Source organism: Oncorhynchus mykiss, chromosome 19 (assembly GCF_013265735.2).
Source record: "Oncorhynchus mykiss isolate Arlee chromosome 19, USDA_OmykA_1.1, whole genome shotgun sequence".
NCBI lineage: Eukaryota > Metazoa > Chordata > Actinopteri > Salmoniformes > Salmonidae > Oncorhynchus > Oncorhynchus mykiss.
In genome coordinates, this window is record NC_048583.1 from 64,582,874 (window position 1) to 64,601,771 (window position 18,898).

General features: G+C 38.7%; 1 protein-coding gene across 4 annotated transcripts in view; it reads right to left on the reverse strand.

Moving 5' to 3' along the window:
- Positions 1-1,528: 1,528 nt before the first annotated feature.
- LOC110513746 (protein numb homolog) overlaps positions 1,529-18,898 on the reverse strand; it is a 156,669-nt gene continuing 139,299 nt past the window's right edge. For all 4 annotated transcript variants that reach the window (XM_036955397.1, XM_036955395.1, XM_036955396.1 and 1 more), the window contains 3 exons: positions 17,837-17,995; positions 6,040-6,141; positions 1,529-4,768 (listed from right to left, as the gene is read on the reverse strand). In XM_036955397.1, the coding sequence (XP_036811292.1) occupies positions 3,645-4,768; positions 6,040-6,141; positions 17,837-17,995 (1,385 nt within the window). In that variant the 3' untranslated portion in view covers positions 1,529-3,644. The remainder of the gene's footprint in view (positions 4,769-6,039; positions 6,142-17,836; positions 17,996-18,898) is intronic.

Genomic DNA, 18,898 nt, shown 5'->3' on the forward strand with positions numbered 1-18,898 from the left:
AGCGCGGCCTACCGGGGAACAGTGGGTTAACTGCCTTGTTCAGGGGAAGAACGACAGATTTGAACCTTGTCAGCTCAGGTATTTGGTCCAACGCTCAAACCACTAGGCTACCTGCCTCCTCTAACCACTAGGCTACCTGCCGCCCTAAATTGAATCAATTGTAGAATAAGGCTGAAACGTAACAACATGGGGGAAAAAGTTAAGGGGTCTGAATACTTTCCAAATGCACTGTACACACACACTACCGCTCCTTACTCCTGGTCAAAAGTAGTGCACTATGTAGGGAACAGTGTTCCGTTTAGGACTCAAACCAGAGAAAGAGAAACAGGTTCTCTGTCTCTTTCCACTGCAAACAGCTGGACTCACTGTCAGGACCACCGTCAGATTAAAGAGGTCAGGACCACCGTCAGATTAAAGAGGTCAGGCCCGCTAGTCAGATTAAAGAGGTCAGGACCACCGTCAGATTAAAGAGGTCAGGCCCCCCGTCAGATTAAAGAGGTCAGGACCACCGTCAGATTAAAGAGGTCAGGCCCCCCGTCAGATTAAAGAGGTCAGGCCCGCTAGTCAGATTAAAGAGGTCAGGCCCGCCAGTCAGATTAAAGAGGTCAGGCCCCCCGTCAGATTAAAGAGGTCAGGCCCCCCGTCAGATTAAAGAGGTCAGGACCACCGTCAGATTAAAGAGGTCAGGCCCGCCAGTCAGATTAAAGAGGTCAGGCCCCCCGTCAGATTAAAGAGGTCAGGACCACCGTCAGATTAAAGAGGTCAGGCCCACCGTCAGATTAAAGAGGTCAGGACCACCGTCAGATTAAAGAGGTCAGGACCACCGTCAGATTAAAGAGGTCAGGCCCGCTAGTCAGATTAAAGAGGTCAGGCCCCCCGTCAGATTAAAGAGGTCAGGACCACCGTCAGATTAAAGAGGTCAGGCCCGCTAGTCAGATTAAAGAGGTCAGGACCACCGTCAGATTAAAGAGGTCAGGCCCCCCGTCAGATTAAAGAGGTCAGGACCACCGTCAGATTAAAGAGGTCAGGCCCCCCGTCAGATTAAAGAGGTCAGGCCCCCCGTCAGATTAAAGAGGTCAGGCCCCCCATCAGATTAATGAGGTCAGGCCCCCCGTCAGATTAATGAGGTCAGGCCCCCCGTCAGATTAATGAGGTCAGGCCCCCCGTCAGATTAATGAGGTCAGGCCCCCCGTCCGGTTAAAGAGGTCAGGACACCCTGTGTCTACCAAACTACCAAACTACTACCCTCTCTACCAAAATTCCCAGGTTTTCCAGAATTCCTGGGAATTTTTGAAAAGTTACTGGAATTTTGCACCCCCTAGCCACAGATATCAGTTACGGTGAAAACATACATTACCCGCAGCCCTGAACTGATGGCCATCATTCACTAAAGCCCTGAACTGATGACCATCATTCACTAAAGCCCTGAACTGATGACCATCATTCACTAAAGCCCTGAACTGACGACCATCATTCACTACAAGTCATGAAGTGATGAACTACTGTACTATAGTGCTTGTGCAAATAATATGGGGAAATCAATCATTTTTATTTAAAAAATAATATCATTGAAGGATAAATAAAATTGGGAGATGACACTGTCCGTAGTGTTAAAATACAACAACAACAAAGTACAAACATTACCTCAACAAAATAAAAAGATTGACAATGAAGATGGAAGTCAAATGTAGTTAAGTCCTAACGAATAGTACTATCGAGTACTACATGAGTACTAATTACTAGTACTATTGAGTACTAGATGAGTACTAATTACCAGTACTATCGAGTACTAGATGAGTACTAATTACCAGTACTATCGAGTACTAGATGAGTACTAATTACCAGTACTATCGAGTACTAATTACTAGTACTATCGAGTACTAGATGAGTACTAATTACCAGTACTATCGAGTACTAGATGAGTACTAATTACAAGTACTATCGAGTACTAGATGAGTACTAATTACCAGTACTATCGAGTACTAGATGAGTACTAATTACAAGTACTATCGAGTACTAGATGAGTACTAATTACCAGTACTATCGAGTACTAAATTAGTACTAATTACCAGTACTATCGAGTACTAGATGAGTACTAGTTACTAGTACTATCGAGTACTAGACTAGTACTAATTACTAGTACTATCGAGTACTAGACTAGTACTAATTACTAGTACTAGACTAGTACTAATTACCAGTACTATCGAGTACTAGATGAGTACTAATTACTAGTACTATCGACTACTAGACTAGTACTATCATAGTAAGGAGACTTGAGAGGGCAGATCAGTGGTAGCAGAGGCAGCCTGGGGGTGTATTCATTAGTCGCACACCGTAGCAAAACGTTACGCAATGGGAAACAAGAGTTTCTATTGGAAAATTCAAGTAGGTCCCTCCCCCGTTTGGTTCTTAACGAATACACCCCCAGGGTACCCCATACTGCCGTTCCACACTGCTGCCCGCTGGATCCACATCGATTGTTTCTGCAATGACGATTGAACTATTTACAGTGAGAAGAACATCCAATCACAGGATGAAAACAACGAACGGCAAAATGAGACAGAATACAAAATAAAACAGCTGTCCCTTCAACACATTCTCTCTTCAAGTCATCACAGAAATCAGTTGCCGTGAGCTGTGTACACTAATATATTCTTAATAGATATAGATTTATAATATACGATAGTTTCTTGTATACAGGTTGCACATCCCCTCATTGTAGCTAGCTATCTTCTGTGCCCTTGGCAGAGATTACTTTACAACTCTTCTGTTAGATTTCCAAAGCTATTTTTTTAAAATATACCTTAATGCATAAAAATAAAGATTTTGGCATTCTCTCACTTTTTTCTGATTTTTTAAAATGTTTTTAGATGAGAACCTCTGGTCTGGAAGCTCAGTTCTCTTTCAGTGCTGCAGTCCTTCTGCCTGACAGGTGGTCGGGAGAGCAGATCATACTCCAGCCACCTGGGGGCGCTGTGAGCTGGACCAGGAGAGGGAGGAAGGGGTAGCAACCCCTGGTAAAGTTGTTTCAGTGTGTCTCGAGAGCTGGGAGGGCTCGGGGTTGGGGCTGGGGTTAGGGTTGGGGCTGGGTTGGGGTTGGGGCTGGGGTCGGGGTTGGGGTCGGGGTTGGGGCTGGGGTCGGGGTTGGGTTGGGGTCGGGGCTGGGGTTGGGGCTGGGGTTGTGGCTCGGGTCGGGGTTGGGGCTGGGGTCGGGGCTGTGTGTTCTCAGATCCACCACTCTACAGGGTCATCATGTCCACTTCCACGTCATCCAAAGCAACAACACAACTAAACCCACAATACAAATGAAATGTCTGGTAAGCAGCAGCAGCACCTCCATCTCTCCTTCCTGTCCTACTGTTTCCATCCTTCATCCCTGCTGATAGCTCCACCCACCCATCCATCTCCTCCACTCAGGTCCTCCACTAAGCCAATCCAGGCGGACGTAGAGACTGAGAGAAAGGCTAGTCTGCTCCTCTTCCGTCCCTCACCAACCTGCAAATTCATTAAAAAAGTATCCTCCCCCATCATCACCACCTCCTCCTCAGTCCCAGTCCACCACCTCCTCCTCCCAGCTTCTCAGTCCACCACCTCCTCCTCCCAGCTTCCCAGTCCACCACCTCCTCCTCCCAGCTTCTCAGTCTCTAGAGTTGGATCTCAAAGGTCTTGTGCAGCTCGGAGGAGAAGGGGTTAGTGGGCGATGGCGTGGTGCGCTGGCGGGAGTGGCTCTCCAGGGCGGCCCACTTGGCCTCGAAGGGATCGGCCGTCGCCAGGGGTTGCGGGGGAAGGGGAGGGGCCGGGGAGGACGGAGGGGGCAGGGAGGGAGGGGCCCAGCTGTCGGCCCCACCCCCGTTGAAGGCTACACTCCCATTGGGTGCCTGGAAGGGAAGGGGCTGCTGGTGGGGGTTGCTGAAGGGGATACACACAGTGTTCTGATCAGGGTCATACTGGGGGGTGGGGTACGCCTGGGGCTGCGGGGTGGGGTACGCCTGGGACTGGGGGGTGGGGTACGCCTGGGGCTGGGGGGTGGGGTACGCCTGGGGCTGGGGGGTGGGGTACGCCTGGGGCTGAGTGGCTGAACCAAACACATTGGCCACCATCTGAGAGGGTGTGATGCCCATCACGGGCACACTGGGATGGGCATAGGGCAGCCCGTTGGACATGGGGTAGGAGGCTGGGGCCTGGGTGTGGTAGGCAGGTTGGCGAGGGGTCAGCATGGGAATCGCAGGGGGCAGGGAGGACATGAAGGCCACAGGGGCAACTGCCTGGGTTGGGGGGGTAGAGAAGGGCTGGTTAGGGGCTAGTGTGGCAGGGAAGGCCTGGTTAGGGGGTACGGTAGCAGGGAAGGCCTGGTTAGGGGTTAGGGTAGCAGGGAAGGCCTGGTTAGGGGGTAGGGTAGCAGGGAAGGCCTGGTTAGGGGGTAGGGTAGCAGGGAAGGCCTGGTTAGGGGGTAGGGTAGCAGGGAAGGCCTGGTTAGGGGGTAGTGTAGCCGGGAAGGCCTGGCTAGGGGGTAGGGTAGCAGGGAAGGCCTGGGTGGAAGGCATGGGGACAATGAAAGCCTGGGTTGGGGGGATGGAGAAGGCTGGTGGGTTGGGGGTGAGGAACGGTTGGGAGGGGGGTGTGGACCCGAGTTGCGGAGCGCGGACAGACTTGGTGACCTCCTCGAGCCAACGGTCAGCCTCCGACGGCGTGCGGCGGTGGGAGTGGTGAGACGGAGACGATGTGGCGGAGGGAGGAGCTACAATCACTGGTGTCGTCCAATCACCTCCTAGTAGAGAAAACATCATGGGATGTTTAGACGTTTCAGAGTAAATCCTAATAATTGAACCTGAAAGCATCTTAAAACTGAACAATTACACCGACAACAGATGATGTAGAAAGAGCATTATCAATAGATTTGATTGATTGTCATCAATCATGACGTTGCTAACTTGCTAAGCGTCAGACTTGCTGTGGAATCAATTTAGTTGAATCCAGCCTGTCTGTGTTCTGGTCTGGTGTCTCAGTCCAGAGAAACAGAACCAGTCTGTCTGTGTTCTGGTCTGGTGTCTCAGTCCAGAGAAACAGAACCAGTCGGTCTGTGTTCTGGTCTGGTGTCTCAGTCCAGAGAAACAGAACCAGACTGTGTTCTGGTCTGGTGTCTCAGTCCAGAGAAACAGAACCAGTCTGTCTGTGTTCTGGTCTGGTGTCTCAGTCCAGAGAAACAGAACCAGCCTGTCTGTGTTCTGGTCTGGTGACTCAGTCCAGAGAAACAGAACCAGCCTGTCTGTGTTCTGGTCTGGTGACTCAGTCCAGAGAAACAGAACCAGCCTGTCTGTGTTCTGGTCTGGTGTCTCAGTCCAGAGAAACAGAACCAGCCTGTCTGTGTTCTGGTCTGGTGTCTCAGTCCAGAGAAACAGAACCAGCCTGTCTGTGTTCTGGTCTGGTGTCTCAGTCCAGAGAAACAGAACCAGCCTGTCTGTGTTCTGGTCTGGTGTCTCAGTCCAGAGAAACAGAAACAGCCTGTCTGTGTTCTGGTCTGGTGACTCAGTCCATAGAAACAGAACCAGACTGTGTTCTGGTCTGGTGACTCAGTCCAGAGAAACAGAACCAGCCTGTCTGTGTTCTGGTCTGGTGTCTCAGTCCAGAGAAACAGAACCAGCCTGTCTGTGTTCTGGTCTGGTGTCTCAGTCCAGAGAAACAGAACCAGCCTGTATGTGTTCTGGTCTGGTGTCTCAGTCCATAGAAACAGAACCAGCCTGTCTGTGTTCTGGTCTGGTGTCTCAGTCCATAGAAACAGAACCAGCCTGTCTGTGTTCTGGTCTGGTGTCTCAGTCCAGAGAAACAGAACCAGCCTGTATGTGTTCTGGTCTGGTGTCTCAGTCCAGAGAAACAGAACCAGCCTGTGTTCTGGTCTGGTGTCTCAGTCCATAGAAACAAAACCAGCCTGTCTGTGTTCTGGTCTGGTGTCTCAGTCCAGAGAAACAGAACAACCACAGTAGTAGCCAAACACCAAGGGGACTTAGGCTCCTAAATCTATTTCTATGCTCTAGTCCTTACCTGGGTGTGCTGAGGTGGAGGTCGGGGGGGTATGGTGCCCTGCATGGCCAGGAGTCTTGGCCCAGGGGTTAGTGTCTCGGGCAGGAAGTGGAGGGGGCAATGCTGGAGAGTTAGACAAATATTAGATGATACATACAGACACCATGTGGTAATATTAGATGATACATACAGACACCATGTTGTAATATTAGATGATACATACAGACACCATGTTGTAATATTAGATGATACATACAGACACCATGTGGTATATAGACATGGTAATATTAGATGATACATACAGACACCATGTGGTAATATTAGATGATTACATACAGACACCATGTTGTAATATTAGATGATACATACAGACACCATGTGGTAATATTAGATGATTACATACAGACACCATGTTGTAATATTAGATGATACATACAGACACCATGTGGTATATAGACATGGTAATATTAGATGATACATACAGACACCATGTGGTATATAGACATGATAATATTAGATGATACATACAGACACCATGTGGTATATAGACATGGTAATATTAGATGATACATACAGACACCATGTGGTATATAGACATGATAATATTAGATGATACATACAGACACCATGTGGTATATAGACATGGTAATATTAGATGATACATACAGACACCATGTGGTATATAGACATGGTAATATTAGATGATACATACAGACACCATGTGGTATATAGACATGGTAATATTAGATGGTACATACAGACACCATGTTGTAATATTAGATGATACATACAGACACCATGTGGTATATAGACATGGTAATATTAGATGATACATACAGACACCATGTGGTATATAGACATGGTAATATTAGATGATACATACAGACACCATGTGGTATATAGACATGATAATATTAGATGATACATACAGACACCATGTTGTAATATTAGATGATACATACAGACACCATGTTGTAATATTAGATGATACATACAGACACCATGTGGTATATAGACATGGTAATATTAGATGATACATACAGACACCATGTTGTAATATTAGATGATACATACAGACACCATGTGGTATATAGACATGGTAATATTAGATGATACATACAGACACCATGTTGTAATATTAGATGATACATACAGACACCATGTTGTCATATTAGATGATACATACAGACACCATGTGGTATATAGACATGGTAATATTAGATGATACATACAGACACCATGTGGTAATATTAGATGATTACATACAGACACCATGTTGTAATATTAGATGATACATACAGACACCATGTGGTAATATTAGATGATACATACAGACACCATGTGGTAATATTAGATGATACATACAGACACCATGTGGTATATAGACATGGTAATATTAGATGATACATACAGACACCATGTGGTAATATTAGATGATACATACAGACACCATGTTGTAATATTAGATGATACATACAGACACCATGTTGTATATAGACATGGTAATATTAGATGATACATACAGACACCATGTGGTAATATTAGATGATACATACAGACACCATGTGGTAATATTAGATGATACATACAGACACCATGTTGTAATATTAGATGATACATACAGACACCATGTGGTAATATTAGATGATACATACAGACACCATGTGGTAATATTAGATGATACATACAGACACCATGTGGTAATATTAGATGATACATACAGACACCATGTTGTAATATTAGATGATACATACAGACACCATGTGGTAATATTAGATGATACATACAGACACCATGTTGTAATATTAGATGATACATACAGACACCATGTGGTATATAGACATGGTAATATTAGATGATACATACAGACACCATGTTGTAATATTAGATGATACATACAGACACCATTTTGTAATATTAGATGATACATACAGACACCATGTGGTATATAGACATGGTAATATTAGATGATACATACAGACACCATGTTGTAATATTAGATGATACATACAGAAACCATGTGGTATATAGACATGGTAATATTAGATGATACATACAGACACCATGTGGTAATATTAGATGATACATACAGACACCATGAGGTATATAGACATGGTAATATTATACATACAGACACCATGTGGTAATATTAGATGATACATACAGACACCATGTGGTAATATTAGATGATTACATACAGACACCATGTGGTATATAGACATGGTAATATTAGATGATACATACAGACACCATGTTGTATATAGACATAGTAATATTAGATGATACATACAGACACCATGTGGTATATAGACATGGTAATATTAGATGATACATACAGACACCATGTTGTAATATTAGATGATACATACAGGCACCATGTGGTATATAGACATGGTAATATAAGATGATACATACAGACACCATGTTGTAATATTAGATGATACATACAGGCACCATGTGGTATATAGACATGGTAATATAAGATGATACATACAGACACCATGTGGTATATAGACATGGTAATATTAGATGATACATACAGACACCATGTTGTAATATTAGATGATACATACAGACACCATGTTGTATATAGACATGGTAATATTAGATGATACATAGACACCATGTTGTAATATTAGATGATACATACAGACACCATGTTGTAATATTAGATGATACATACAGACACCATGTGGTATATAGACATGGTAATATTAGATGATACATACAGACACCATGTGGTATATAGACATGGTAATATTAGATGATACATACAGACACCATGTGGTATATAGACATGATAATATTAGATGATACATACAGACACCATGTTGTAATATTAGATGATACATACAGACACCATGTTGTAATATTAGATGATACATACAGACACCATGTGGTATATAGACATGGTAATATTAGATGATACATACAGACACCATGTTGTAATATTAGATGATACATACAGACACCATGTTGTAATATTAGATGATACATACAGACACCATGTGGTATATAGACATGGTAATACTAGATGATACATACAGACACAATGTTGTAATATTAGATGATACATACAGACACCATGTGGTATATAGACATGGTAATATTAGATGATACATACAGACACCATGTGGTATATAGACATGATAATATTAGATGATACATACAGACACCATGTTGTAATATTAGATGATACATACAGACACCATGTTGTAATATTAGATGATACATACAGACACCATGTGGTATATAGACATGGTAATACTAGATGATACATACAGACACAATGTTGTAATATTAGATGATACATACAGACACCATGTGGTATATAGACATGGTAATATTAGATGATACATACAGACACCATGTGGTAATATTAGATGATACATACAGACACCATGTGGTATATAGACATGGTAATATTAGATGATACATACAGACACCATGTGGTATATAGACATGGTAATATTAGATGATACATACAGACACCATGTGGTATATAGACATGGTAATATTAGATGATACATACAGACACCATGTGGTAATATTAGATGATACATACAGACACCATGTGGTATATAGACATGGTAATATTAGATGATACATACAGACACCATGTGGTAATATTAGATGATACATACAGACACCATGTGGTATATAGACATGGTAATATTAGATGATACATACAGACACCATGTGGTATATAGACATGGTAATATTAGATGATACATACAGACACCATGTGGTATATAGACATGGTAATATTAGATGATACATACAGACACCATGTGGTATATAGACATGGTAATATTAGATGGTACATACAGACACCATGTTGTAATATTAGATGATACATACAGACACCATGTGGTATATAGACATGGTAATATTAGATGATACATACAGACACCATGTGGTATATAGACATGGTAATATTAGATGATACATACAGACACCATGTGGTATATAGACATGATAATATTAGATGATACATACAGACACCATGTTGTAATATTAGATGATACATACAGACACCATGTTGTAATATTAGATGATACATACAGACACCATGTGGTATATAGACATGGTAATATTAGATGATACATACAGACACCATGTTGTAATATTAGATGATACATACAGACACCATGTGGTATATAGACATGGTAATATTAGATGATACATACAGACACCATGTTGTAATATTAGATGATACATACAGACACCATGTTGTCATATTAGATGATACATACAGACACCATGTGGTATATAGACATGGTAATATTAGATGATACATACAGACACCATGTGGTAATATTAGATGATTACATACAGACACCATGTTGTAATATTAGATGATACATACAGACACCATGTGGTAATATTAGATGATACATACAGACACCATGTGGTAATATTAGATGATACATACAGACACCATGTGGTATATAGACATGGTAATATTAGATGATACATACAGACACCATGTGGTAATATTAGATGATACATACAGACACCATGTTGTAATATTAGATGATACATACAGACACCATGTTGTATATAGACATGGTAATATTAGATGATACATACAGACACCATGTGGTAATATTAGATGATACATACAGACACCATGTGGTAATATTAGATGATACATACAGACACCATGTGGTAATATTAGATGATACATACAGACACCATGTTGTAATATTAGATGATACATACAGACACCATGTGGTAATATTAGATGATACATACAGACACCATGTTGTAATATTAGATGATACATACAGACACCATGTGGTATATAGACATGGTAATATTAGATGATACATACAGACACCATGTTGTAATATTAGATGATACATACAGACACCATTTTGTAATATTAGATGATACATACAGACACCATGTGGTATATAGACATGGTAATATTAGATGATACATACAGACACCATGTTGTAATATTAGATGATACATACAGAAACCATGTGGTATATAGACATGGTAATATTAGATGATACATACAGACACCATGTGGTAATATTAGATGATACATACAGACACCATGAGGTAATATTAGATGATTACATACAGACACCATGTGGTATATAGACATGGTAATATTAGATGATACATACAGACACCATGTTGTATATAGACATAGTAATATTAGATGATACATACAGACACCATGTGGTATATAGACATGGTAATATTAGATGATACATACAGACACCATGTTGTAATATTAGATGATACATACAGGCACCATGTGGTATATAGAAATGGTAATATAAGATGATACATACAGACACCATGTTGTAATATTAGATGATACATACAGGCACCATGTGGTATATAGACATGGTAATATAAGATGATACATACAGACACCATGTGGTATATAGACATGGTAATATTAGATGATACATACAGACACCATGTTGTAATATTAGATGATACATACAGACACCATGTTGTATATAGACATGGTAATATTAGATGATACATAGACACCATGTTGTAATATTAGATGATACATACAGACACCATGTTGTAATATTAGATGATACATACAGACACCATGTGGTATATAGACATGGTAATATTAGATGATACATACAGACACCATGTGGTATATAGACATGGTAATATTAGATGATACATACAGACACCATGTGGTATATAGACATGATAATATTAGATGATACATACAGACACCATGTTGTAATATTAGATGATACATACAGACACCATGTTGTAATATTAGATGATACATACAGACACCATGTGGTATATAGACATGGTAATATTAGATGATACATACAGACACCATGTTGTAATATTAGATGATACATACAGACACCATGTTGTAATATTAGATGATACATACAGACACCATGTGGTATATAGACATGGTAATACTAGATGATACATACAGACACAATGTTGTAATATTAGATGATACATACAGACACCATGTGGTATATAGACATGGTAATATTAGATGATACATACAGACACCATGTGGTATATAGACATGATAATATTAGATGATACATACAGACACCATGTTGTAATATTAGATGATACATACAGACACCATGTTGTAATATTAGATGATACATACAGACACCATGTGGTATATAGACATGGTAATACTAGATGATACATACAGACACAATGTTGTAATATTAGATGATACATACAGACACCATGTGGTATATAGACATGGTAATATTAGATGATACATACAGACACCATGTGGTAATATTAGATGATACATACAGACACCATGTGGTATATAGACATGGTAATATTAGATGATACATACAGACACCATGCGGTATATAGACATGGTAATATTAGATGATACATACAGACACCATGTGGTATATAGACATGGTAATATTAGATGATACATACAGACACCATGTGGTAATATTAGATGATACATACAGACACCATGTGGTATATAGACATGGTAATATTAGATGATACATACAGACACCATGTGGTAATATTAGATGATACATACAGACACCATGTGGTATATAGACATGGTAATATTAGATGATACATACAGACACCATGTGGTATATAGACATGGTAATATTAGATGATACATACAGACACCATGTGGTAATATTAGATGATACATACAGACACCATGTGGTATATAGACATGGTAATATTAGATGATACATACAGAAACCATGTGGTATATAGACATGGTAATATTAGATGATACATACAGACACCATGTGGTAATATTAGATGATACATACAGACACCATGAGGTATATAGACATGGTAATATTATACATACAGACACCATGTGGTAATATTAGATGATACATACAGACACCATGTGGTAATATTAGATGATTACATACAGACACCATGTGGTATATAGACATGGTAATATTAGATGATACATACAGACACCATGTTGTATATAGACATAGTAATATTAGATGATACATACAGACACCATGTGGTATATAGACATGGTAATATTAGATGATACATACAGACACCATGTTGTAATATTAGATGATACATACAGGCACCATGTGGTATATAGACATGGTAATATAAGATGATACATACAGACACCATGTTGTAATATTAGATGATACATACAGGCACCATGTGGTATATAGACATGGTAATATAAGATGATACATACAGACACCATGTGGTATATAGACATGGTAATATTACATGATACATACAGACACCATGTTGTAATATTAGATGATACATACAGACACCATGTTGTATATAGACATGGTAATATTAGATGATACATAGACACCATGTTGTAATATTAGATGATACATACAGACACCATGTTGTAATATTAGATGATACATACAGACACCATGTGGTATATAGACATGGTAATATTAGATGATACATACAGACACCATGTGGTATATAGACATGGTAATATTAGATGATACATACAGACACCATGTGGTATATAGACATGATAATATTAGATGATACATACAGACACCATGTTGTAATATTAGATGATACATACAGACACCATGTTGTAATATTAGATGATACATACAGACACCATGTGGTATATAGACATGGTAATATTAGATGATACATACAGACACCATGTTGTAATATTAGATGATACATACAGACACCATGTTGTAATATTAGATGATACATACAGACACCATGTGGTATATAGACATGGTAATACTAGATGATACATACAGACACAATGTTGTAATATTAGATGATACATACAGACACCATGTGGTATATAGACATGGTAATATTAGATGATACATACAGACACCATGTGGTATATAGACATGATAATATTAGATGATACATACAGACACCATGTTGTAATATTAGATGATACATACAGACACCATGTTGTAATATTAGATGATACATACAGACACCATGTGGTATATAGACATGGTAATACTAGATGATACATACAGACACAATGTTGTAATATTAGATGATACATACAGACACCATGTGGTATATAGACATGGTAATATTAGATGATACATACAGACACCATGTGGTAATATTAGATGATACATACAGACACCATGTGGTATATAGACATGGTAATATTAGATGATACATACAGACACCATGTGGTATATAGACATGGTAATATTAGATGATACATACAGACACCATGTGGTATATAGACATGGTAATATTAGATGATACATACAGACACCATGTTGTAATATTAGATGATACATAAAGACACCATGTGGTATATAGACATGGTAATATTAGATGATGAATACAGACACCATGTTGTAATATTAGATGATACATACAGACACCATGTGGTATATAGACATGGTAATATTAGATGATACATACAGACACCATGTTGTAATATTAGATGATACATACAGACACCAAATGGTAATATTAGATGATACACACAGACACCATGTGGTATATAGACATGGTAATATTAGATAATACATACAGACACCATGTGGTAATATTAGATGATACATACAGACACCATGTGGTATATAGACATGGTAATATTAGATGATACATACAGACACCATGTGGTATACAGACATGGTAATATTAGATGATACATACAGACACCATGTGGTATATAGACATGGTAATATTAGATGATACATACATACACCATGTGGTATATAGACATGGTAATATTAGATGATACATAGACACCATGTTGTAATATTAGATGATACATACAGACACCATGTTGTAATATTAGATGATACATACAGACACCATGTGGTATATAGACATGGTAATACTAGATGATACATACAGACACAATGTTGTAATATTAGATGATACATACAGACACCATGTGGTATATAGACATGGTAATATTAGATGATACATACAGACACCATGTGGTAATATTAGATGATACATACAGACACCATGTGGTATATAGACATGGTAATATTAGATGATACATACAGACACCATGCGGTATATAGACATGGTAATATTAGATGATACATACAGACACCATGTGGTATATAGACATGGTAATATTAGATGATACATACAGACACCATGTGGTAATATTAGATGATACATACAGACACCATGTGGTATATAGACATGGTAATATTAGATGATACATACAGACACCATGTGGTAATATTAGATGATACATACAGACACCATGTGGTATATAGACATGGTAATATTAGATGATACATACAGACACCATGTGGTATATAGACATGGTAATATTAGATGATACATACAGACACCATGTGGTAATATTAGATGATACATACAGACACCATGTGGTATATAGACATGGTAATATTAGATGATACATACAGAAACCATGTGGTATATAGACATGGTAATATTAGATGATACATACAGACACCATGTGGTAATATTAGATGATACATACAGACACCATGAGGTATATAGACATGGTAATATTATACATACAGACACCATGTGGTAATATTAGATGATACATACAGACACCATGTGGTAATATTAGATGATTACATACAGACACCATGTGGTATATAGACATGGTAATATTAGATGATACATACAGACACCATGTTGTATATAGACATAGTAATATTAGATGATACATACAGACACCATGTGGTATATAGACATGGTAATATTAGATGATACATACAGACACCATGTTGTAATATTAGATGATACATACAGGCACCATGTGGTATATAGACATGGTAATATAAGATGATACATACAGACACCATGTTGTAATATTAGATGATACATACAGGCACCATGTGGTATATAGACATGGTAATATAAGATGATACATACAGACACCATGTGGTATATAGACATGGTAATATTACATGATACATACAGACACCATGTTGTAATATTAGATGATACATACAGACACCATGTTGTATATAGACATGGTAATATTAGATGATACATAGACACCATGTTGTAATATTAGATGATACATACAGACACCATGTTGTAATATTAGATGATATACAGACACCATGTGGTATATAGACATGGTAATATTAGATGATACATACAGACACCATGTGGTATATAGACATGGTAATATTAGATGATACATACAGACACCATGTGGTATATAGACATGATAATATTAGATGATACATACAGACACCATGTTGTAATATTAGATGATACATACAGACACCATGTTGTAATATTAGATGATACATACAGACACCATGTGGTATATAGACATGGTAATATTAGATGATACATACAGACACCATGTTGTAATATTAGATGATACATACAGACACCATGTTGTAATATTAGATGATACATACAGACACCATGTGGTATATAGACATGGTAATACTAGATGATACATACAGACACAATGTTGTAATATTAGATGATACATACAGACACCATGTGGTATATAGACATGGTAATATTAGATGATACATACAGACACCATGTGGTATATAGACATGATAATATTAGATGATACATACAGACACCATGTTGTAATATTAGATGATACATACAGACACCATGTTGTAATATTAGATGATACATACAGACACCATGTGGTATATAGACATGGTAATACTAGATGATACATACAGACACAATGTTGTAATATTAGATGATACATACAGACACCATGTGGTATATAGACATGGTAATATTAGATGATACATACAGACACCATGTGGTAATATTAGATGATACATACAGACACCATGTGGTATATAGACATGGTAATATTAGATGATACATACAGACACCATGTGGTATATAGACATGGTAATATTAGATGATACATACAGACACCATGTGGTATATAGACATGGTAATATTAGATGATACATACAGACACCATGTTGTAATATTAGATGATACATAAAGACACCATGTGGTATATAGACATGGTAATATTAGATGATGAATACAGACACCATGTTGTAATATTAGATGATACATACAGACACCATGTGGTATATAGACATGGTAATATTAGATGATACATACAGACACCATGTTGTAATATTAGATGATACATACAGACACCAAATGGTAATATTAGATGATACACACAGACACCATGTGGTATATAGACATGGTAATATTAGATAATACATACAGACACCATGTGGTAATATTAGATGATACATACAGACACCATGTGGTATATAGACATGGTAATATTAGATGATACATACAGACACCATGTGGTATACAGACATGGTAATATTAGATGATACATACAGACACCATGTGGTATATAGACATGGTAATATTAGATGATACATACATACACCATGTGGTATATAGACATGGTAATATTAGATGATACATAGACACCATGTTGTAATATTAGATGATACATACAGACACCATGTTGTAATATTAGATGATACATACAGACACCATGTGGTATATAGACAAGGTAATATTAGATGATACATACAGACACCATGTTGTAATATTAGATGATACATAGAGACACCATGTGGTAATATTAGATGATACATAGAGACACCATGTGGTAATATTAGATGATACATACAGACACCATGTTGTAATATTAGATGATACATACAGACACCATGTGGTATATAGACATGGTAATATTAGATGATACATACAGACACCATGTGGTATATAGACATGGTAATATTAGATGAAGCACTTCATAACGCATGGGAGACAAAATGCAGGGAGACAAGGCCTAGAAAAATGCACGTGAACTCGTGTTATTGTGTGTGTGTCGGCTGTCTTGGTTTGTGTTCCAGTGGCGTGCAGTTACCTGGCTGAGCCCCCGGGGGCGCTACAGGTGACTGTGGGCTGGAGGTTGGTCGGGGCATGGGGGCCTGGGAGAAGGGGTCTTCAGGAGGCCCACTGAAGGCTGAGGCGATCTGGGTACACAACGAGCTGATGCTGTCGCCCTCTCCCTCCACCTCTGGGACTGGAGGAACGGTACATGGACATTTTTCAGACATTCAGCCATGAGGTACCCTCACAAAAAAACACTGTTTATGATGTGTGCTGTCTGGGGGCGCTGAGGACGGAGCAGAAGACACATTTCTGTTGTATTGTAGTGGACAGAATCATTATGGACAATACTGTTGTGTTGTATTGGACAAAATCATTATGGACAATACTGTTGTATTGTAGTGGACAGAATCATTATGGACAATACTGTTGTATTGTAGTGGACAGAATCATTATGGACAATACTGTTGTATTGTATTGGACAGAAACATTATGGACAATACTGTTGTATTGTAGTGGACAGAATCATTATGGACAATACTGTTGTATTGTAGTGGACAGAATCATTATGGACAATACTGTTGTATTGTAGTGGACAGAATCATTATGGACAATACTGTTGTATTGTAGTGGACAGAATCATTATGGACAATACTGTTGTATTGTAGTGGACAGAATCATTATGGACAATACTGTTGTATTGTATTGGACAGAATCATTATGGACAATACTGTTGTAGTGGACAGAATCATTATGGACAATACTGTTGTATTGTATTGGACAGAAACATTATGGACAATACTGTTGTATTGTATTGGACAAAAACATTCTGAAAACCAAAGCTCACATAGCAAGCCACTGATGCCTAATATTGTTTCATACATGGTTACAAAGTGATGTATTGATCTATTGTAGGTGAATGAGACAAGAGTGTACCCCACATCTGACCTGTGTTGTTCATGGTGAGGTCAGACTAGCTACAGACTGACCTGTGTTGTTCATGGTGAGGTCAGACTAGCTACAGACTGGCCTGTGTTGTTCATGGTGAGGTCAGACTAGCTACAGACTGACCTGTGTTGTTCATGGTGAGGTCAGA